Raw genomic sequence first — 23,035 nt, 5'->3', positions numbered from 1 at the left:
TATTTTTTTTCAACCACGGAAAATCGTGATTTTAATTTTATTATTCAGAGAAATTGGTAAAAAGTCAAAAAAACAACCACGACCGTTAAAGGCACAACGGTTCAGCAGGGCCAGCACCCACCACTCGCCATCGCCGCCTTCCTTCTGCCAGATCGCACAGCCGATTTTCCCCGCCTCGTGGTGCAACTCCCACAGCCCCGATTTGGCTCTTCCGTTCGGTCGCCCACTTATGGGATCCACTGCAACGTCCGTCTCGGTCTGACCTCCCCTAGCACCGACGCGCCCCCCACGACGACAATAACAACAGGAGAGTTAAAACGCGCAAGTTTGTTGTTGCAATGTGGAAGTCGCGGACTCTCCTCCCCCCCCTCTCGCAGGTCCGCCCTTCATCTCCTGCTCGCGCCGCCTCCTCTTCTCGTCCTCTTCCCGAAGTCTCCTCCCGTCATCTCGGCGCTCCTCCTGCTCCTCGTCACCCGCAGTACTGTGCCGAGCTCACGGCAGCCGAGGCGGCTCGAGGAGGCTGCGGCGCCCTCTGCTGCCGCCTCCCGTCACTGGGCACACGGCAAGGACACGAAGCCTCCTTGACTGACCCCACCATGACCCCACCTTGACCCTGTCCCCACCTTGACCCTGACCCCACCATGACCCTGACCCCACCATGACCCTGACCTCACCATGACCCTGACCCCACCTTGACCCTGACCCCACTAGCCCAGCCCCCCCCGTACCGCACGCAGCTCATCCGTCTCTCCGGCGAGTGGCGAGCCATGAGAAGCCCCGACTCGGAATCTCACCGGTCAGTTGCGACTGACGTGGCAACGATCGGGTCGCCACCCGTCACGGTTTCCCCAGGATTGCCCTCTCGCTGAGCGACCTGGAGGCCATCTCGGGGAATCTCCCCGAGTCGTCCCGGGGCATGAAACGTCCCGGGTCTTGTGGCCTCTCAGGATCCACAATCACCTGGCGGCACGCAACTCTCTGCCGCTCTCGTCATGAGAGAATCGACTTCGCCAGGATACATCACATTGGTGTTGGCACCTGGCAGGTGGCCACTCTGGTGGCATATACCTGTCTATATTCGGAATAAGAAAAGGTTCTACACGGAACATACACGAGTCCAACTAAAAGAAGAGTGTGCATCGTGGTGCATCGTCGTGGATGTAAAGCGCCCCCGAGTGGCGGAGTTCACGCGGACCACAAAGCGCAGCCCGCTTCGTGACGTTTTCATTTATTTATTAAGGATCCACCCTCTCGTATTCACCATCACCACAGTGCATTGCGGATCTTGAAATACTGAGGTTTTGTTTGTTTACTACAGAACTCGGGAAAAACAAGAATCTGCTGGTTCTATTGGTGACCGACCCGTGACGCGACACGCACGGACAGAAAGCCGCCGTCGGCTGCCGTGCGGGTTTGCGCTGCTCCACGCGTGGAGGGAGGAGGGGTCCCTGAAACGTCGTTTCGTCATCCATTCGATTCGCCACTGCCCGGCGGGACGGCTGCCACCGCACTCGCGCCGAGTCGTCTCGACAAGGCGGGACGCCACGAGTCGGGCCGGAGGCGACAGTCGCCAAGGACGGACGACCCTCGTGGCGCATTTGGGCACAGGCGGAGAGAAGTCGCCACCCCCCCTCACCCCCCCACACACACAGAGGTCCGCCCGCTCACGTCGTGGCGACCGACGCACACGGCGAGGCCTTCCTACAGCAGTGGGTAGAGCATGGCGTGGTTGACGTCTACTTGGCCCATGGTCACTCGTGGCCAAACTTACCTGACGCAGACTGCTGCCCTCTACTGTGGTGTCCTGCCCCCTGCTGTTGACTGCTGCCCCCTGCTGTTGACTGCTGCCCCCTGCTGTCGTGTCCTGCCCCCTGCTGTTGACTGCTGCCCCCTGCTGTCGTGTCCTGCCCCCTGCTGTTGACTGCTGCCCCCTGCTGTCGTGTCCTGCCCCCTGCTGTTGACTGCTGCCCCCTGCTGTCGTGTCCTGCCCCCTGCTGTTGACTGCTGCCCCCTGCTGTCGTGTCCTGCCCCCTGCTGTTGGCTGCTGCCCGCTGCTGTTGACTGCTGCCCCCTGCTGTTGACTGCTGCCCCCTGCTGTCGTGTCCTGCCCCCTGCTGTTGACTGCTGCCCCCTGCTGTTGACTGCTGCCCCCTGCTGTTGACTGCTGCCCCCTGCTGTCGTGTCCTGCCCCCTGCTGTTGACTGCTGCCCCCTGCTGTCGTGTCCTGCCCCCTGCTGTTGACTGCTGCCCGCTGCTGTTGACTGCTGCCCCCTGCTGTTGGCTGCTGCCCCCTGCTGTTGGCTGCTGCCCGCTGCTGCCCCCTGCTGTTGGCTGCTGCCCGCTGCTGCCCCCTGCTGTTGACTGCTGCCCCCTGCTGTTGACTGCTGCCCCCTGCTGTTGACTGCTGCCCCTGCTGTTGGCTGCTGCCCGCTGCTGTTGACTGCTGCCCCCTGCTGTTGACTGCTGCCCCTGCTGTTGCTGCTGCCCGCTGCTGCCCCCTGCTGTTGGCTGCTGCCCCCTGCTGCCCGCTGCTGCCCCCTGCTGCCCGCTGCTGCCCCCTGCTGCCCGCTGCTGTTGGCTGCTGCCCCCTGCTGTTGGCTGCTGCCCCCTGCTGTTGACTGCTGCCCCCTGCTGTTGACTGCTGCCCCCTGCTGTTGGCTGCTGCCCCCTGCTGTTGGCTGCTGCCCCCTGCTGTTGACTGCTGCCCCTGCTGTTGGCTGCTGCCCGCTGCTGCCCCCTGCTGTTGACTGCTGCCCCCTGCTGTTGGCTGCTGCCCCCTGCTGCCCGCTGCTGTTGGCTGCTGCCCCCTGCTGTTGGCTGCTGCCCGCTACTGTCCAGCTCGTGAGGGAGCTCAAGGGAAGGGGGAGTCATTGGGAAGTTGTCACCCATAAAGTCACGATGTGGTGTTTTGTGTCGTGTGGGTTCATTGTGTGAAGTGTGGTTGTGTGCAGTGTGGTTTGGCTGATGGTTGCGAGCTCGGGGCGATTTGATCCCTTGTCAACGATAGATGCATGGTCACGATTACATAAAAAAAAAATTCTTTATCATTGTGAATATAGCAGCCACTAGTGGTTTAGGGGTCAGGCGACTAAAATACTTGCAATACGTATGAAGCAAAAGTGTGAATTCTGAGCACGCATGATCCCTGCGTTTACCGTGCGCGCGAGGTCGATATGGACCGACCGCTGACGCGTCGCTCAACCTGCAAACGTGAACCTCAAGAGTTTCCCGTGGAGCGACATTGAATCTCAAACTTACGAATTAATTTTAGGAATCAAAAGAACGCTAACACTACTTTAGCGCATAATTACAATGACGACGCCGTAATTTATCCAGGAAGGCTTCGCCAAGTCTCAAGACTTGTCAGGAGGGTGCCGACACGTTGGGATCTTTGGACAAATTCCAATGATGAGATTTTGGCTTCTGGCGGGGAGCGGTGGCGACGTGGCCTAAAAGTGGCACGCTCTCCACTCCTCGCAGGTCGCAGTGCGGGGAGAGTGGTCGCCCCCGTTTAATACCGCGGTATGGACGGGAAACACAACCGTGCACTGCTTCGCTCCACTCACAAGTGGACGTTAAAGATCTCGTGACGTCACGGGGTCACAGTGGCAGGACCCTCCTGGAAAGAGTCGTGGGACTGTGAGGATTTCCCAGATACACAAGTGAAATAGTTTTATCACATAAGTGACTGAATAATAATATAACCTGGAGAAAGCCCATGCATACACGGGGATAACAGTTATCTCATGCCCACCTCAGATTGAATGTTATGAAAATGAGCACGACGTCTGAATGAATCAGAAGATTGTCTGCGAATGAGGGACGCTGGACTATTGCGCAAATGCGCAGGTTTCCACGGGCGAGCTGGACAGCTCTCCCACGCCTCTCCCGAGTCCCACCGCGCGTTGTTCGGCACCTGGTTCAACGTTTCGCTCCACATGCTGGAAGCTTCTTCTAGAACGTCAGACATGGTGCCGAAGACCACGCGGTAAGGCTCAGACAAGCGTGGGAGAGCTGTGGCCGTCGTGCGCACCGTGGCAGCGCCACCCACCCACCCACCCATCCCTCCCTGGGATCCGTGGTCACAAGGAGGAACCCGCAGGGACGAGCGCGCAGCAAGCATAGCAGGCATCACCCAGCGGGTGGGGGGGCGAGGACAAGCGGGCGAGTGGGAGGATGATTAAGTGGGCGAGTCGGAGAATGGGTGAGCGGGACGATGAGTGAGAGAGTAGGGGGATGAGCGAATGGGTGAATAGGACGAGTGAGTAGGTGAGCATGAGCGAGCGGGAGGATGAGCGAGTGGGGGGGGGGGGAGAGTGGGCGAGTAGGGGACGAGCGACAGGGCTACAGGCGTCATTCGGCCGGGTTTTGCGGGCGCCAGGCGGTGGAAAGGTATCGGCCGTGGAGCGCGGAGAGCGAGGGGGGGGGGCCTGGAGGGAGTGGCACGGAGCTGGAGCGAGAGCTGGCGCTGGGGGGCAGCTCCCCCCAGGGCGGCAGGAAGAACCTGGGTCGGCAGCAGAGGAGGGCGGGAAGAGGGGGGCATGGGGCAGAGAATGCAGGAGCAGAGCACAGGGGCAGCACGCAGAGTGCACAAGCAGCACAGACCACACGGGCAGCGTACACACACACACAGCAGCGCACACACACACAGCGCCAAGCACACACACACACAGCACCGAGCATGTCGTTGTCGGAGACAAACTTGTGGTGGACAAATGGTAAAATGGAAATCCCCCGCTTTGTGGGCTCCAAAATATTATTTTCTTAAGGTTTTAGATTGTTAGGTTTTAGATTGTTCTCGTCACAAGCCAACCGTCCCTATCTCTTCATCACAATTTACTCCACTCCCTCGCGTGGGGGCGGCACCGCACGTGAGGCGAGAGGCGAACACGGGGCAGAGGTGCGGACACGAGCGGGCTGTGCGTGAACGCGTACGCGTGGGGAGTGCGTGCAAGTGAGCGCGTACATGTGGGGAGTGCGTGCAAGTGAGCGTGTACGTGTGTGGTGTACGTGTGTGGTGTGCGTGTGTGGTTTGCGTGCCTGAGCAGAGCAGTAGTGTGCCGGTTCGCACGGTGCACCAAGAACCCAGTTATCCGAGTTGGATTCCCACTCCCGGCCAATGCCGGTGACTGTCATGTAAACCAGTCCTGGGCCACCCTTATGTCGACTCAGCCCGAAATGAATACCTCATGCGGGGTATAAGCATCAGCAATGGCTGGGTGTGGTGCTGAAAACATCACCCCTTTGTGCGTTATGCCGGATTTAATAGGTGCTCACTAATTTGCTCCAAAGACTACATTGACACGTGAGGTTTCACAGTATATTTGTCAATACTGTAACAGCAGTTTTAGGCAGTCACCAAAACAACAGTCGGAAAATGCAAACTCCCGAGCAAAAAAATATCAGTCACGATGGCCTAACCTCTGACCCCAGCCTCTTTCTATTTGCACCGTCTCCTCTTCCACCTCCCCCCCCCCCCGGCCCTGTAGTGATCCCCACGGGTGCCCCCCACACAACTACACCTCCTGCCGTCCCTTTCGCCGGGACTATCGACACATCTTCGGGAACCGTCGGCGTCCGGCACCGGAGGAGTTGGCGCCAACTGAAGATTTCCCCAGCGATCCCCGATCCCTCTATCAGCCAATCGGTGCCCGCGGTTATCCTAGTGCCAGCCTCTGGGAGACGGGGTTCTGCATGGGAGCCAAGACGCTGGTGCCGCCCACACGGGGGTGCGCACGCGTGCGGTGCCCGTGTGAATCTGGAGTGTGGCCAGGGATGGCGCGGAGGGCGGTGCGAGGAGGAGAGCTGTGAGGGGAGGGTGGGGTGGGCGACCTCGTTAGTAATACGCGAGGTTGCGCTCGCTCTTAGGCAGGGGCTGGCGGTGTTGGGGAGGGGAAAAGGGCGGTCTCACGATCCCGCTCCTGTGGGACAGCATGCAGCCAAACAAAGCAGCACATGTGCTTGCGTTAGCGCCCGTCGGCACGACAACAGGCGGCAGACGACGCGCGACGCACGGGCGCGACGCGGCACGCGCACGCACACACGGGAAGCATGCACGGCAAGCTCAGGCAGGGGGTGGACACAGTGACGTCAGCAGCAGCACGAGCGTTGGGGGACACGGGGCCGGGTAAAATCCACACGGCAAGTCTCGGCACCTCCTCCACTCCCGGCCCGGAACCTCCCCTCTAACCTGCCCAGCTCAAAACCTCCTCCACATCATCCTCCTCGTCCCAGAACCTCCTCCACAGTCCTCGTCCAAGGACCTCCTCCTCCACCCCCCAGGGCTCGCGTTTCCCAGCAGCGTTGGACTTGTAAACTGTTGCAGGGAATGGCGCGCGGGCCCACGCTGCGTGATGCTTGACGCACTACGTGTGGGGGTGCGGTGGTGTCGGCAAACACTACGCATTCAGAATATAATTTAAAGGTGCACAATGGCAACTTTTATTTGATTTTGTCTTTAATAAGTACATTCAAGAAAGATAGTGCGAGTCAATCGTAACATCCCTTAACGGACAACTTAAAAATTACGACGATAATGATGACGACGATGATTACAGTGATGATGTTTTTACAAGAGATGAGGTCTGAGCGGAGGAGTAGAGTTGCGTACGCAACACGAGGACGGAGTCTCTGGTCATCAACCGCTGCCGTCCCCTCTCCGCTCAGCCACCGGCGCCAGCGGGATGGCGGGCGGCCGGGGAGAGGCCTAGCGAGGAGCCTTCCCGAGGCCAAGGAAGGGGACACTGCCACGGTTCCCCGTGCCCGATCGACTACCACCGTGAAATGTTTTTTGTTCACCCCGAGAGCAAACCGGTGCACCTAACTCCTGGGTGAGACGCCAGCTACGTGTTTGTTCCCACGGATTTTATCCGGCCCCCTTGACAAGAGCGGTGCTTGGGATGAGTCAATTATTGAGTCAGAGTTGCCCGGGTGGGGGGGGGGGGGGGTTGAGGGAGGGGCGGGGGGTTATGAGACAGAGCTGCTCCCTCCGTGGGGGCAGGGTCAGTGTTGGGGTTGAGGGGGGGGGGGCTCCGGTTGTTTTGTTAGGGGCGGTGCTCGGTCCCGCAGGCGCTCAGAGTAGTTGGGCAAACGGCTCGGGCAGGAGGAGGTCTTGTTAGCTGTTAGTGCACAACAGTCGTCACAGTCACACACGGGCGATCGCAGCTCGCTCGCTCTCCCGCACACGACGCCTTGCACGCGCTCACTCTCCCGTTCGCTCTCCCGCACGCGACGCCTTGCACGCGCTCACTCTCCCGTTCACTCTCCCGTTCGCTCTCCCGCACGCGACGCACCGCATGCTGCTCCATTGGTTAAACAGAGTTGTTACGCAAGGACGCGATGAGTAGCGCAGCGATGTCAGTTTGCGACCGTTCGCTCTCTGACCGAGGCCAGACTCGATGACTTCCACGAAACATTTGTTGGGTCACACGAGTTTAAGGCCACCGTGTGTCACACGTACACACACTGTGACACACGGCCACATACAAACCAACTCGTGGTAACACGAGCACACTGTCAGACACGAGCACCATCCCATGCAGACATGGATATACACACAGACAAAGATCCACCGTATAGCCTTAACAGACTGTTGGAGCAAGTGCTGTTAGCAAGTACCTATGAAGGCCGGAACAACACACGAGGGGGCAGTGTGGCCAGCACCACTCCCAGCCACCTTTGCCTCCCCAGAGTTAATATGTGCACACCGCAACAGGTACTCATTTAAGGTTGAGTAGACATGGACAAAGACACACGCACCACCACGAACGGGCACACATATACCCAAGCAGTAACGATTCTCTGCCCTCACGAATCGGCGAACTGCCACGCTTTGAGGTCAGCGAAGAGTCAAGTCCAGAGTTCACTACGCTTAACCAATCCAGTGAACGCGTGCACCTCGAGCGGCTGCCAAGCTCACTCCCCCCAGGTCTCACCTCACGACGGCCGCCCCGTTGACTCCACCGCCCGGCGTCCCCGCGGCCGCCCCCCCGGGGAACCCGGCCCCCGCCAGGGCGGGCAGCTGAGCGCCGCCGGTGAGGCCCGCGGCGCCGGGCACGGGGCTCCCGTCTCCCTTGAGCACCGCGATGCACTTCCAGTTGCCCAAGTAGTTGGCTGCGTGGGATAGCGAGAGACGGAGGAGAGGAGGGAATTAGGGGGCGTAACGCCGCATCGAGCGTTAACATGAAACGCATTCGGCTCGGTCTCCTCTCCAGCCCGGACCGCGCCCCCTCCACCTCTATCCGGACAAACCAGAAGCTGCTTGGGCACACGGTGAGCGGGCACTCGCTCACTCGCTCGCGCACAGAGACACGCGCTCACGTAAACAGGGACAAGCAACGATCCCCCGTGCAGCATTACAGCTTGGTGGGGCAATTGCTGTTGGCGAGGACGATATTAAGGCTGGCACGGCAAACGTGGCGTGGCCAGCACCACGCCCGGCCAGCTTTGTCTCCCCAGTGGTGATGTTTATATACGACCGCACCAAGTACTCATTTAAGGCTGCGTCAACCCTTGTATATTCATGGACCAGTTTAGTAAGTAACTACTGATGTTAGCTGTGGCTGCAAATTAAAGTCGGGATTTGGGTTCGCAGTGCAGTCTGCTAACCACTGCGCCACCGTTCCTCGCTATTGCGTTTTTTCTGATACACAGACACACAAAAGCGAAGGTTGCCACCTGTCTTGGTTTTCCTCGGATGTCCCCTTTTTTTCTGCTGTTCTGGGAATTCTGAAAGTCTCCCCGGGACTTTAGAATAATAATATTTACTATAATTTCCACCACTCAACTTCCCATTATTATTATTATTCTTTTTACGATACCTCAGGGGCAGCAACCCGAGCCGCACCGCTCCGGCGCCACTCACCCTTCCAGAGCCGCACGCAGCCGTCGTCGCCGGAGGATGCCAGCACGGTGCCCGTGATATTCCAGCTCACGCGCCAAACCTGCGAGTTGTGGTCCTCAAACTGCGCCGCCGAGCGAATCTCGAATTTGCTCACGCCGCCCGCCGCGCTGCTCTCTCGCCTGCGGAACCGACCCATCCACCAAACGATCCGTCCATCCATCCAACGATCCATCCATCCAATGATCCATCCCTCCCCATCCGACGATCCATCCCTCCACTCAACAATCCATCTCGCCATCCAACGATCCATCCCTCCGTCCAACGATCCATCCCTTCCCATCCGACGATCCATCCCTCGATCCAACAATCCGTCCGACGATTCATCCCTCCATTGACGATTTAAAAATGATTTCAATCCTGCCCACTTAACAAAAACGCATTTTCGAGAAAAGACTATGTCTTGAAAGGAAATAAATATATAAAGGCACAATTTCGTGCAATCGCCCTTCTTTATAGCACATACATAGAAAATCCAATCAGGCTTGGAGACTGCACTTAACACCATGGGCCCCGATGAGAATGACATTTGAAAACCTTTTCTGACGACCACTTTTTAGATGGGCATATGAACCGAGACACCGACAGTAGTAGCTATCGGCTCACGATGCACACGTCACATCTCGTAATTAGAATCAACACTCTCTTCGTCGCGTGGAGACACATTTAAGCAATCATCAGGCGGGTGCAGTGTATAAGGACGTAACTCGTGTTTCAAGGAGAGCGGTTGGGAAACGTGGCCAGTTGCCGGGACCGGAGGTTTAGAAACCCTGGCCGACGGTGTTTTGGGTTTTACGCAACCGGACTCCCGATTCGCATCTTGACAAAACGGCTCGTGGCACGCGACGTGCCAACTCGGCTCGCTCGCTCGGGAGAACCCCGCCGAGTCTCAACACTCTCTGTCCAGAGTGTCCTGCCCAAAGTGATCAACCGCAGCGATACGGACGTTTCAACCCCAAAATCAAACATAAGCAACCTTTAGCCAAAGGTGCGAACCCGCCCATTCCGCTTCTCGAACCGGGCATGTTGACGCACACCTGTGACCCAGCACTTGAAAGGCAAGGGTTGACGGATCACACGCAAATTTGCCAAACTGCCAATACCCGCTGCTGGGCTGCGAGAAGATGGCAGTGTGGCAAGCGAGTTCTTGAATCCATCTGTGCGGAGCTTTTGAGTGTGACCCCCCTCATAAGTATGCGTGGTGAGTTTTCTCCTGGATTTGTTTCCTCCCACATGACGCCAAACGAATGGGATTTGTCAAACATGCCATCGCAGAAGCAGGACCCTTCGTGGGCATTTCCCAGTTTTCAAAACTATTAATTCAAATTTCCCAGTATAGTTCGAGTGGCGTTTCCAGTAAATAAACCTCAACAGATTCGAGTAAACAGTGCGGGGTCGTGAGGCCTTGTCGACCCGAACACAAGCACAGGAACATTAGCAAACATCAGACATGCCGCGCATCGCTAACGAGTTCCCAGAAGCGGCGTCTAAATGTGTCTTCTGCAGCAGCGGCTGTCGGTGACCGATGCACAACGAGCTGCATGGAACATAAATTACGTCAGCCTCGTGACTCCCTGCCTCCCCCGCCTCCCCCGCTGCCCCTGCGTCCCCCGCTGCCCCGCCTCCCCTCTCCCCCGTCAACCCTCGCTGCCCCGTCTCTCCCGCTGCCCCGCCTCCCCCGCTGCCCCGTCTCCCCCGCTGCCCCGCCTCCCAGTCTCCCCCGTCTCCCCCGCTGCCCCGTCTCCCACTGTCCCCTCTTCCTATGTCCTGTCTCCCACTGTCCTGTTTCTCCGTTCTCTCCCCCACTGTCCTATCCTCCACTGTCCTGTCTCAAAGGTCTAGGACTCATCCCCATGTACTCTGTAACCATTTCTCCCCGTCTCTCTGTGCTTCATTCCGTGATCCAGCACCATGACCTTGTGCCCCGTCCCACAACCCCGTACTCCACCCTGTGACCCCACGAAACCCAAGTGACCTCGTGCCCGTGATCACGTCCCGCGAGCCTGTGTGCCATCCCGTGATCTCGTGCTCCGTCCCGTGACCCCGTCCCCGCCCCACCCGTGCCGCTGACCTTGCGCCTCGTACCGTAGTGGCTTGAGTGTGAAGATGCGCACGTCTCGCGACGCGACCGTGAGCAGGTGGTACGAGCGGCCGAGGTTGGGGGCGAACGCCAGATCGTGCACGGACTCCGTCACCATCATCAACGTCTCCACCTTCATGTACTTCCTGGGTCACAGGCGGAGTGGGGGAGAGGGTCAGTGCAGAAAAAGGGCAGCATCGTCAGCACGGATGGTTCCGGTCACAGTCACAGGAAGCAAGGGGAAGCGCCTGCTGCTGCTCTGATAGGTCATCGCAGGTCAGGGTCGCCACGATGCGACATCCCTCCGGGAAGTCCAGCAAGCCGTGGGAAACGTGCATCTCCCCATTCTCCAGGATCTCAATAATATCCCTCACCACCGGACGACGCGGCAAATCCGTAGCTTCCATCATCCACAAAGATTCTGGGGCACCACCCCTAAACCGCATCTGCTGCACATCCGTAGCAACAGATGTACCACCTCAATTAAACAAACAGCTATTGCTCTACATCAACCATATGAAGATAATGCAGTTCAGTGGCTCTCACGCTGTGGTACACGTGCCCCTGGGAGCACGATTGATAATTTTAGGGGGTACGCGAGACAATTCAAGTAATGACCGTGGTCACGTGGGGTATAGTCACGTGGGGGTAGGGTCACGGTGGGTACAGTCAAGGGGAGAGTCAGCAGCAAAGACGTGCCTCAGCCTTCCACATGTTTTGCGCGGGCTCTCTCTCCTTTCCATCATGACAATCCCTATGTTTATTTCACAAACGAACAAAATTATGCAGGAAATTACTGTCAGAAAATGCCTCCAGGCTTCCACATCCAGTGAACCTCAGCCTAGCCCCTCTGCTTCATGGTCTACATACTTTGAATAGCTAGTTGTTATTAAGTATTAACAAAATGTTTTTGGTGTTGATTACGTGGAAATCCAATCAGTCGATTATTTTCAGTACCGCACATGCGGATAGGGGTGCACAGAACTGCTGATATGTCTTGCAGGGGGCACATGACAAGCAAAGAGATGGGAACAAACTGATCTACTGGGGACGCTGGGGCCGCTGGGACCGTTAACCATTTCCCTGCAGTGTTCTATCCACCGCTCTGTCCATCGCCGTGTCTTAAAATCGCGATAACTTCCATTGCGTCACCATCAGCAATGCACGATCCACTGCTGGATGCAGGCCTCCCCCCAACCGACCTCAATCTCTCTACGGCTCTGCAACGTAACGATCCTTGCGGGCTTTCCGCATTTTAATTATGAACCGGCACGCACTGTGGTTTACCACTCACAGGTTTCCCGTAATCCTACTTCCCGTTTCCACTGCCCTGCTACCCGTAAAGCGCTGCCCCACTTGCTGAGTTTTGTTGGTAGCTGCCCCCTCGCGCTGTGTTTGGTTGGTAGCTGCCCCACTCGCTGTCTGGTTATCAGTTGCCCGGCTCCTCAACAGGAAGCGTATGCGACCGTGCGTGCGCGTACACAAGCGCGCGGTCTCATTATCGGCGTCCATCTCAAACCGCGCAGGTCTCTTGTCTCAACTGTGCAGACTGAACGATCCACCCCCGACCCGCTCCTCTGCCGCCCGCCCCCCCGGTCCACCGTGGAGCCCTGGCCGCGTCGCCACGTGCCTCGTGTTCTCGCTGTACTCGTAGATCTGCACCTTCCCTCCGCTCGACGAGGAGCCGTCATCGCTGCCCACCGCCAGCATCGGCGGGTGTCCCCGGAAACTGCGGAGGTAACCACGGCGAGGAGGGGGCAGGGGAGCAGAATCAAGCGCAACACGAAGGATGTCTTAAAAATGCCTCTAACTCAAGAGTGCCTTACGTCTCGTCTCAATCATTCCAACGCACCGCTGTAGTTATCTCCTAGGGGGCCCAAAGTGGCAGCTAACGCAACACAGCCCAACAAGTGGGCACTATTCTGCCTGTAGCAGGCAATGTTGCTATTGGTTTTCCCAATGAAATCATTTGGATCAGTGTTTCTGATTTGGGCCATGCCACTAGCACATGTGGCCAACTCTCTCTTTAAAAAAAAAGAACATTCTAGAAGAACAATACAAATGAGACGGCACAGATGAGAAACACGATGCCATAAAGTACAAAGCAGACAACACCATCCGAGTCGAGCGATACAGGTGAGGAATTGGTATGACCAAGACAAACGAAAATCCACTCTCAAGCCAAACCACTGCCCCCATGTCACGACAATTCATAGAATCAGTCAAGCCAGGGGGAGACGGGCAGGGGGCGATCGTTAAATCCCCAGCAATCGGTTCCCGTTAACTCGAGGACGGGGTACCTCCACCGCCCCACCCTGCCCCTTCTCCCCTCTACTCCTCCTCACCTGGATGGGTTCCAGGAGATGCAGCTGCAGCTGAGCTTGCAGGAGATCTCGTGCTGCAACGACCACTGGCTGAGGTTCATGACGTCGGGCGCCTCGTACACGCGCACCAACCCGTCCGCAGAGCAAGAGGCCAGTACCAGACCTAGGTGCTTCGGAGCGAACTTGACGTCCGTCACTGAGGTGCGGCTGTCCACCAGCGTGGTTCGCTTCACCTGAGGCAGACAACAGTCAGGCTTCAGCTCTCCCAAAGGGAGAGGTTGCTCCTTCTCCTCTGCTGCACCCTCGCTGCCTCGAACGACCTCCCACTGGCCATCCACGCTATGGGTTCAAAATGTTAATGGCCAAGGATCAGAGGGAAGAACTAAAGCACCCTTACGGTTTTTAGGGTTTCAACATTAGTGTACGGAAATCAAAATGAAGCCAGTATCAACAGTAGGATAGCTGTGCAAAATATAAAGTTGAAATAACAACAGCAACTGTGCTTTACGTAACCTTCTCCAGAAATGGAAAATAAAACTCTCTCCCAGCAAACAATCGGACACAGCATAAACTCCCGTCTCGAGTGTTTATGGAAGGTACAAGCGACACCCACTCACTATCTTCTGAAGCCATCAACTGGATTTAAAATTTGAAGATAACATTATTATCACTATGAAAGCGATATCCACACAAAACAAGTGACCCACTCTACATGGATGGTTGGCCACACAGCAGACCACACGGAAACTCCCACGCCTGCTGGGCCGCAGTTCACCTCTCTTTGCCTAAAAGGACATTTAGTGCATCATTTGTAAAACTTCCTATCGTCATCAGCATGATCAATCCACTGCTGGATGAGGGCCTCCACGAGCCAGAATGTAACAGTGTTTGCGGGCTCGACGCGTTTAAATTACAACACGAGTGGAGGTGCCATGGGCGTGCGCTGTGGTTTCCCACGCACAGGTTTCCCGTAATCCATGGGTTTCCTGTTTCCCCAGCCCCACTTCTGCCTGCGAAGGGCTGTCACATACGCAAGAGGCAGCTCCCTATTGGCCTAAAAAATAAATTTTCATATAATTTGTTTATGGTTCCTACGATCACCATCAGCCATGATCAATCCACTGATGGGTTAAGGTCTCCCCAAGCCTTGATCATCTCTCAGCACTTACACACAAGCTGATTTTATCACTCCATGTCCTCAGGAGACGTCCTCTCGTGTGTTGCGCTGAATCGCAAATATCAGAATTGTGCGTCAAGAGTCGATACGAATCCACGAATATGTGCGGAGTCACACCGATTGGCTGCAGTTGTGAATTTTAAACCGACCGTCACACCCCACCGCTTCTTCTTCATATGGTTTGGGAAGCAGTGATAGTTTGATGTCGAGGTTAGCAATCCATTCAAAAGCTTCAGGTGAGGTAGAGTGATTGTGATGCCACTGGGAATGGATCTCTCAGGGCAGGAGTTCAGTATGTGGGCGATTGTCTGATTTGGGTGGCCACAGTCACAATTTGGGCTGCTCCTCATGTTCCACTTGTGAAGCAAGTGGCCGCATCTTCCCTGGCTTCAGCGGTTGAGGGTTATTAAGTTTTCCCTGGAAGATCAATTACCAGGATGCATTTTTTTTTTACCAGGATGCAATTGGTGATGTTTGCAGTTAATCAGGCAGTTGTGCCATCAAGAGGTAAGACTGTTATTAGTTTGTAGGGTTTGGAGTTTATCCCAAGTCACCGATCCCACCCCCCCCCCCCCCCACCACCGCCGCCAACTCACCCAGTGGCTCTGGCTGCGCTGCCGGTCGTTGGACTCCCCGACGATCTCCTCCCACACGACGGCCGTGCGGTCGAACGAGCACGAGGCGAGGAGCTGCCCAAACTCGGGGTGCGCCCATGTGACGCGCCACACCGAGCCACTGTGCGTCTGTGGTGGCGTCAGAGACCGCGTCGCGCACCGTTAAACTGCCACGTGGTCAGGGCTGCTTGGCTCTTTCGAGAGATCCGAATGGATACTTCGGCTCGTGAAATAATGCCGATCAAAAAATCAAACCAAGATTTGCAACACGCTACATTCAGCAAAAATTGGAGGCTGAAGCACGGTTGGTGCAGAGAAAATGTTACCGAATTAAATAAAAGAGAAAATAAATGTTTTTAGTTGGTCTTAAAAGCAAAGATTGTCCCAGCTGATCAGACTTCAGTTGACAGACTGTGCAAGATAACCGGGGCTACAGATGAAAAACTAATTTCTACTGCACTTCACAAACAGCAGCAGGTCCACACCAGATGAGTGCAGGTTTTGTGATGATACATATGGGCAGATGGCATCGTTCAGGTAGGCTGGCTGACCAGTTGTTTTTGCAATTAGGATAAAATTGGGAGCAAACAAGCACGACCAGGGCTTAATGTCTCCCCGACTATTGTCTCAATCTCTGGTGAACTGGGATTCTTTCATGGGAATGAGTAATGATGATGGGTGCTTTTGACCAGGGTTTAATGTATCACTAAATCTGACACTGGACAGTCCCGACTGAAATTAAGACCTGGTTATGGTAAAAAGACAATACAATGAATGTATAGCCTTTGCCAAATCAGTGCTGGATGAAGGGATCTCTACGCCTTGTGGGATAAGAAGAGTTGCACAATGCTGGTCAGTGAGGGGTGAATGTAGGGAGCTATGATGCGGGCGTGTAGATGTACAGTATAACATTTAAATTTGGTGCACTGCCTATCTTTCATGATCTGCTGAGATAAGGTACATTCTGAGTGACATGATTATAGACATACACAAACAGTTGGCATATAACAATGTAGCAGACACAAAGTCGTGGGGCATCTACAGGTCTGCCTGACCCTGCAGCTGAGGTTGACCTATTTTAATCTGTCCCCAGCAGGGAAGCGAGAGACACGTACCTTCCAGCTTGCCGTGCATTTCCACTCTCCGCTCTCGTTCCGATCCCACACCTGGAAGACAGCGCCATCACCGTTAGAACATTACTGAGTCACAGGTAGCTGGTTGGCTCAGTGGCGAGCTATGATTCCGTGCACTAAGTTGATGTAAGTTTATTGTCTCAGCCCGATAACCAACAAGTCTTGTACACAACCCATTCTTATTACATTTGGTTCTGCACTCAATGTGACTAAATTCCAGTTGTGAGAATGATTAAAGTTTGACCATCATGTGGCAAACTACTCTCATATGCACACCGGGGTGGAGAGTGCTGCCCCCTACTCTGTAGACCAAAGGTCACTTGCAGGGATCTCACAGAAATAGCGAAGTGATATCCACTTCTGTGGGCTGATCTTTAACATGAAGGAATCATAAAAAGCATACAGATTCGACAATAACACCGTCCTAAATGGTCCTTCTTTATAGCACATCGAGGCCAAGAGAGATTGTGAATAATAGCGGGAAGCTGCATTGTGTACACTGTAGGGCCTCTATATTAATGTAATTGTAATAATGCTTTCAGATAGTGTCATCTGTCCTCCGTTGTTTCTGGAGGGCGACTGCCTCAAACTTCCCACGAGCGTCCTTCACGAGCCTCCTCCATCGAGTCCGACCTTGACACCGCTGGAACCAGTCATCGGCAAGTGCACTAAGCTCCAGGTATTTCTGTACCACACCATCCCGTATCTTCTCTAGCCCGTACCGCGCCCGTTTCGACCCCTCTATCTGACCAAAGAGATGCTGCTTGGGCATGCGGGCTTCATGACCCAGCCAATACAGCCTCGCCTGCCGGAGGAGCTCGCTGATGACAGGTTCTGTGTCCAAATCTTTCAAAGATCTGCGATCTCCTCACACGACCCAGCCTGGTTTAAACCCAGGATGCCGTCGTAGGCAGACCAACTTGAATGTTACGTTTTCACGTGGTTCCATAAATGTTTACACACACACACATTCACACGTGTCGACTCGTCCGTCCAACAACAACACATTTTACATGAAAACTAAAGCCTTCCAGGACGTGTACATCGGCACAGGCGTCCTGTTATAACAAAACACGCGCGCTTTTTTTCCCCTTCACGCGGTTCGCGGCCTACGGCATCGCCTAGCGGGCACCGCCGCCCCGGATCGCACCCAGACCCCGCAGAGCCGCTAGCACCACCCCGTCTCCCCCCGTCCCACCACGGGGCGGTCAGGTCAACCCGATCCCGCCGCATGTGCCGTCGCCCTGCTCGCCGTGCCTTGACGCTCTGGTCGCTGGAGCAGGTGGCGAGGCGCTGGCCGTGGAAGTCGTAGGAGACGTCGTGGATGAGGTCTTTGTGCTCCGCCGCGATGCTGCGCGCCGCATACATCGCGCGGCCTACACCGAAACCCGCGCGCGCAGCGACTCCGCGATTCACGCGATTCACGATTCCCGCGTTTCCTCCGTCGATTCTTAACGCTACACAGCCCTAGCCCAGGATGACTCGATTCGTCCAAGTTAAATACCCAATCGATTCGATTTCTTTATTCAACTAATAAAGGCTTCATATTTAAATCGAATTTTAATAAAGGCTTCTTAGATTTATTCATCTTCTTTTGTAAATCTCTATCGATTTAATAATATTCGTTAGTCTATCGTCAACCTTAGCTGTCTCTAAATTATACAAACCAAATTAATTCGATGATCAAATGTTATCACTGTCGTTTAACGCTTCATCGGTGTTCGATGAACTTGTGTCGATTTGATTCCGCGCGATCGCCTTTGGCCACGCGTGCAAGCGGGGACTGTGCTACACTACATAAGCACAAGCACGTTCAGTGTCACTATCGCTGTGGCCTTACACGGACAAAAGTATTTCATAAGCGACGTTTCGGGTAATGGCCCTTCTTCATCGCACGTCTGCGGATGGAAAATCGACTTCACTGATGTGCTGTAGAGAAGGGCCATTGCGGTGGTGGAGTGGGATTGGTGAACGAACCTTGGGCGACCCTCTCCCAATGAGTCACAACCCAAGGTAGTAAAACCTCACGCGGGCTGGGAAGTTTCCCCAGGAAGCCTTGCGAGCGAGGCTTTCCCAGGAACTGGCGAGTCCAAGGTGAATTAAGGTCGCGTGGTCCTGAGAAAATGTCTATAAAATGTCAACGTGAGCGTGGCCACATCTATGATTTACATTCTACTGTATGTGGCGTTCAGCCCAACTCGCGGGACGTGCGGGAGAGACCGCGAATTGGGACACAACTCTCGCAGGAAGCTCGAGTCGGTCGGGATGACTCGTTAATAAGTAAAAACGTCACACGAGGAGATGGTGTGGCGAGCATCTATGCACCAAGACACACAATTCACACGACACGTTCTCATAATCTCACACAACAGCAGCCGTCGTCACGCCGCTTGTGCCAGGCTAGGTGCACTCCGAGGCCACGTGAAGTGTCGCAGGCTCGCTGGCAGGTCACGGGATATAGACCCAGGTGCCATGGGTTGACTAAGATGACTAACAGATGCACTAACTGTGCCGTTACATAGCTTTCGAGCAAGTTGCTGTCCACGCCTTTGTCTCCCGAGTGGCGATGTTTAAACACCGCACCAGGTACTCATTTGAGGCTGAGTCGACCTATGGGAGGCTCAGGACCGGTTCAGATAACCATGTAGCCCGTTATCACCGCGACACTAATGCTCCCCCTACCCTAAACTCTCGTCCTCCCACACTCACCCACTCACACACACTCACCCCCTAACCCCTCTCACACTCACCCACTCACACACACTCACCCCTAACCCCTCTCACACTCACCCACTCACTCACACACACTCACCCACTCACTCACACACACTCACCCACTCACACACACTCACCCCCTAACCCCTCTCACACTCACCCACTCACTCACACACACTCACCCACTCACTCACACACACTCACCCACTCACACACACTCACCCCTAACCCCTCTCACACTCACCCACTCACTCACACACACCCACTCACTCACACACACTCACCCACTCACACACACTCACCCCCTAACCCCTCTCACACTCACCCACTCACTCACACACACTCACCCACTCACACACACTCACCCACTCACACACACTCACCCCTAACCCCTCTCACACTCACCCACTCACTCACACACACCCACCCACTCACTCACACACACTCACCCACTCACACACACTCACCCCCTAACCCCTCACACTCACCCACTCACACACACACTCACCCCCCTAACCCCTCTCACACTCACCCACTCACACACACTCACCCCTAACCCCTCTCACACTCACCCACTCACTCACACACACTCACCCACTCACTCACACACACTCACCCACTCACACACACTCACCCCCTAACCCCTCTCACACTCACCCACTCACTCACACACACTCACCCACTCACTCACACACACTCACCCACTCACACACACTCACCCCTACCCCTCTCACACTCACCCACTCACTCACACACACTCACCCACTCACTCACACACACTCACCCACTCACACACACTCACCCCCTAACCCCTCACACTCACCCACTCACACACACACTCACCCCCTAACCCCTCTCACACTCACCCACTCACACACACTCACCCCTAACCCTCTCACACTCACCCACTCACTCACACACACACTCACCCACTCACTCACACACACTCACCCACTCACACACACTCACCCCCTAACCCCTCTCACACTCACCCACTCACACACACTCACCCCTAACCCCTCTCACACTCACCCACTCACTCACACACACTCACCCACTCACTCACACACACTCACCCACTCACACACACTCACCCCCTAACCCCTCACACTCACCCACTCACACACACACTCACCCCCTAACCCTCTCACACTCACCCACTCACACACACTCACCCCTAACCCCTCTCACACTCACCCACTCACTCACACACACTCACCCACTCACTCACACACACTCACCCACTCACACACACTCACCCCTAACCCCTCTCACACTCACCCACTCACTCACACACACTCACCCACTCACTCACACACACTCACCCACTCACACACACTCACCCCCTAACCCCTCACACTCACCCACTCACACACACACTCACCCCCTAACCCCTCTCACACTCACCCACTCACCACACTCACCCCTAACCCCTCTCACATTCACCCACTCACTCACACACACTCACCCACTCACACACACTCACCCACTCACACACACTCACCCCCTAACCCCTCTCACACTCACCCACTCACACACACTCACCTCTAACCCCTCTCACACTCACCCACTCACACACTCACCCCCTAACCCCTCTCACACTCACCCACTCACTCACACACTCGCCCCCTAACCCCTCACACTCACCCACTCACACACACTCACCCCTAACCCCTCTCACACTCACCCACTCACTCACACACACTCACCCACTCACTCACACACACTCACCCACTCACACACACTCACCCCCTAACCCCTCACACTCACCCACTCACACACACACTCACCCCCTAACCCCTCTCACACTCACCCACTCACACACACTCACCCCTAACCCCTCTCACACTCACCCACTCACTCACACACACTCACCCACTCACTCACACACACTCACCCACTCACACACACTCACCCCCTAACCCCTCTCACACTCACCCACTCACACACACTCACCCCTAACCCCTCTCACACTCACCCACTCACACACTCACCCCCTAACCCCTCTCACACTCACCCACTCACTCACACACTCCCCCCCTACCCCCTCACACTCACCCACTCACACACACTCACCCCTAACCCCTCTCACACTCACCCACTCACTCACACACACTCACCCACTCACTCACACACACTCACCCACTCACACACACTCACCCCCTAACCCCTCACACTCACCCACTCACACACACACTCACCCCCTAACCCCTCTCACACTCACCCACTCACACACACTCACCCCTAACCCCTCTCACACTCACCCACTCACTCACACACACTCACCCACTCACTCACACACACTCACCCACTCACACACACTCACCCCCTAACCCCTCACACTCACCCACTCACACACACACTCACCCCCTAACCCCTCTCACACTCACCCACTCACACACACTCACCCCTAACCCCTCTCACACTCACCCACTCACACACTCACCCCCTAACCCCTCTCACACTCACCCACTCACTCACACACTCACCCCCTAACCCCTCACACTCACCCACTCACTCACACACACTCACCCCCTAACCCCTCTCACACTCACCCACTCACACACACTCACCCCCTAACCCCTCTCACACTCACCCACTCACTCACACACTCACCCCCTAACCCCTCTCACACTCACACACACTCACCCCTCTCACACTCACCCCCTCACTCACACACTCACCCCCTAACCCCTCTCACACTCACCCACTCACTCACACACTCACCCCCTAACCCCTCTCACACTCACCCACTCACACACACTCACCCCCTAACCCCTCTCACTCCCCCTCTCACACACACTCCCCCCCTAACCCCTCTCACTCACCCACTCACACACACTCACCCCCTAACCCCTCTCACACTCACCCACTCACACACACTCACCCCTAACCCCTCTCACACTCACCCACTCACACACACTCACCCACTCACTCACACACACTCACCCACTCACACACACTCACCCCCTAACCCCTCACCCTCACCCACTCACACACACACTCACCCCCTAACCCCTCTTACACTCACCCACTCACACTCACCCCTAACCCCTCTCACACCTCACCCACTCACACACTCACCCCCTAACCCCTCTCACACTCACCCACTCACACACTCACCCCCTAACCCCTCACACTCACCCACTCACACACACTCACCCCCTAACCCCTCTCACAATCACCCACTCACACACACTCACCCCCTAACCCCTCTCACACTCACCCACTCACACACACTCACCCCTAACCCTCTCACACTCACCCACTCACACACACTCACCCACTCACTCACACACACTCACCCACTCACACACACTCACCCCCCTAAACCCCTCACACTCACCCACTCACACACACACTCACCCCCTAACCCCTCTCACACTCACCCACTCACACTCACCCCTAACCCCCTCTCCTCACCACTCACACACTCCCACACTCACCCCCTAACCCCTCTCACACTCACCCACTCACTCACACACTCACCCCCTAACCCCTCACACTCACCCACTCACACACACTCACCCCCTAACCCCTCTCACACTCACCACTCACACACACTCACCCCCTAACCCCTCTCACACTCACCCACTCACTCACACACTCACCCCCTAACCCCTCTCACACTCACACACACTCACCCCTCTCACACTCACCCACGCACTCACACACTCACCCCCTAACCCCTCTCACACTCACCCACTCACTCACACACTCACCCCCTAACCCCTCTCACACTCACCCACTCACACACACTCACCCCCTAACCCCTCCCACACTCACCCACTCACTCACACTCACCCCCTAACCCCTCTCACACTCACCCACTCACACACACTCACCCCCCTCACACTCACCCACTCACACACACTCACCCCCTAACCCCTCTCACACTCACCCACTCACACACACTCACCCCCTAACCCCTCCCACACCCACCCACTCACTCTCACACTCACCCCCTAAACCGTCTCACACTCACCCACTCACACACACTCACCCCCTAAACCCTCTCACACTCACCCACTCACACACACTCACCCCCTAACCCCTCTCACACTCACACACACTCACCCCCCTCACAATCACC

At 55.9% G+C, this 23,035-nt stretch overlaps 1 protein-coding gene across 5 annotated transcripts; it reads right to left on the bottom strand.

Moving 5' to 3' along the window:
- SEH1L (SEH1 like nucleoporin) lies at positions 1-17,911 on the bottom strand. 5 transcript variants are annotated; one of them, XM_061573268.1, is made up of 9 exons: positions 17,485-17,902; positions 16,210-16,260; positions 15,077-15,223; positions 13,325-13,536; positions 12,606-12,708; positions 10,985-11,121; positions 8,864-9,021; positions 7,935-8,112; positions 1-551 (listed from the first exon to the last, which is right to left on the bottom strand). In XM_061573268.1, exons 1-9 carry the CDS (start codon positions 17,593-17,595, stop codon positions 470-472), a joined length of 1,179 nt encoding a protein of 392 aa, XP_061429252.1. In that variant the 5' UTR covers positions 17,596-17,902; the 3' UTR covers positions 1-469. The 5 variants fall into 5 exon arrangements, with proteins under 5 accessions (XP_061429252.1, XP_061429248.1, XP_061429249.1 ...); XM_061573264.1 differs by lacking the exon at positions 1-551 and adding an exon at positions 4,332-4,504 and having other exon boundaries at positions 17,485-17,911; XM_061573265.1 differs by lacking the exon at positions 1-551 and adding an exon at positions 5,307-5,805 and having other exon boundaries at positions 17,485-17,910.
- Positions 17,912-23,035: the final 5,124 nt, after the last annotated feature.

This window comes from Lethenteron reissneri, chromosome 52, assembly GCF_015708825.2.
Source record: "Lethenteron reissneri isolate LAM-NWPU_2019-01 chromosome 52, ASM1570882v1, whole genome shotgun sequence".
NCBI lineage: Eukaryota > Metazoa > Chordata > Hyperoartia > Petromyzontiformes > Petromyzontidae > Lethenteron > Lethenteron reissneri.
The sequence above is the reverse complement of the archived record's forward strand: the minus strand, read 5'-3'. Positions and strand labels throughout refer to the sequence as shown.

Excerpts from the sequence above, each read along its gene's own strand:
- SEH1L (XM_061573264.1), bottom strand. The coding sequence starts at position 17,595 with ATGTATGCGGCGCGCAGCATCGCGGCGGAGCACAAAGACCTCATCCAC. Across the intron at positions 16,261-17,484 it reads CCAGCGACCAGAGCGTCAAG|GTGTGGGATCGGAACGAGAG; the intron begins GCACGGCGAGCA and ends GCTGTCTTCCAG. Across the intron at positions 4,505-7,934 it reads AACGGGGCGGCCGTCGTGAG|GTTCTTCCTGCCGCCCTGGG; the intron begins GTGAGACCTGGG and ends CTGCCGACCCAG.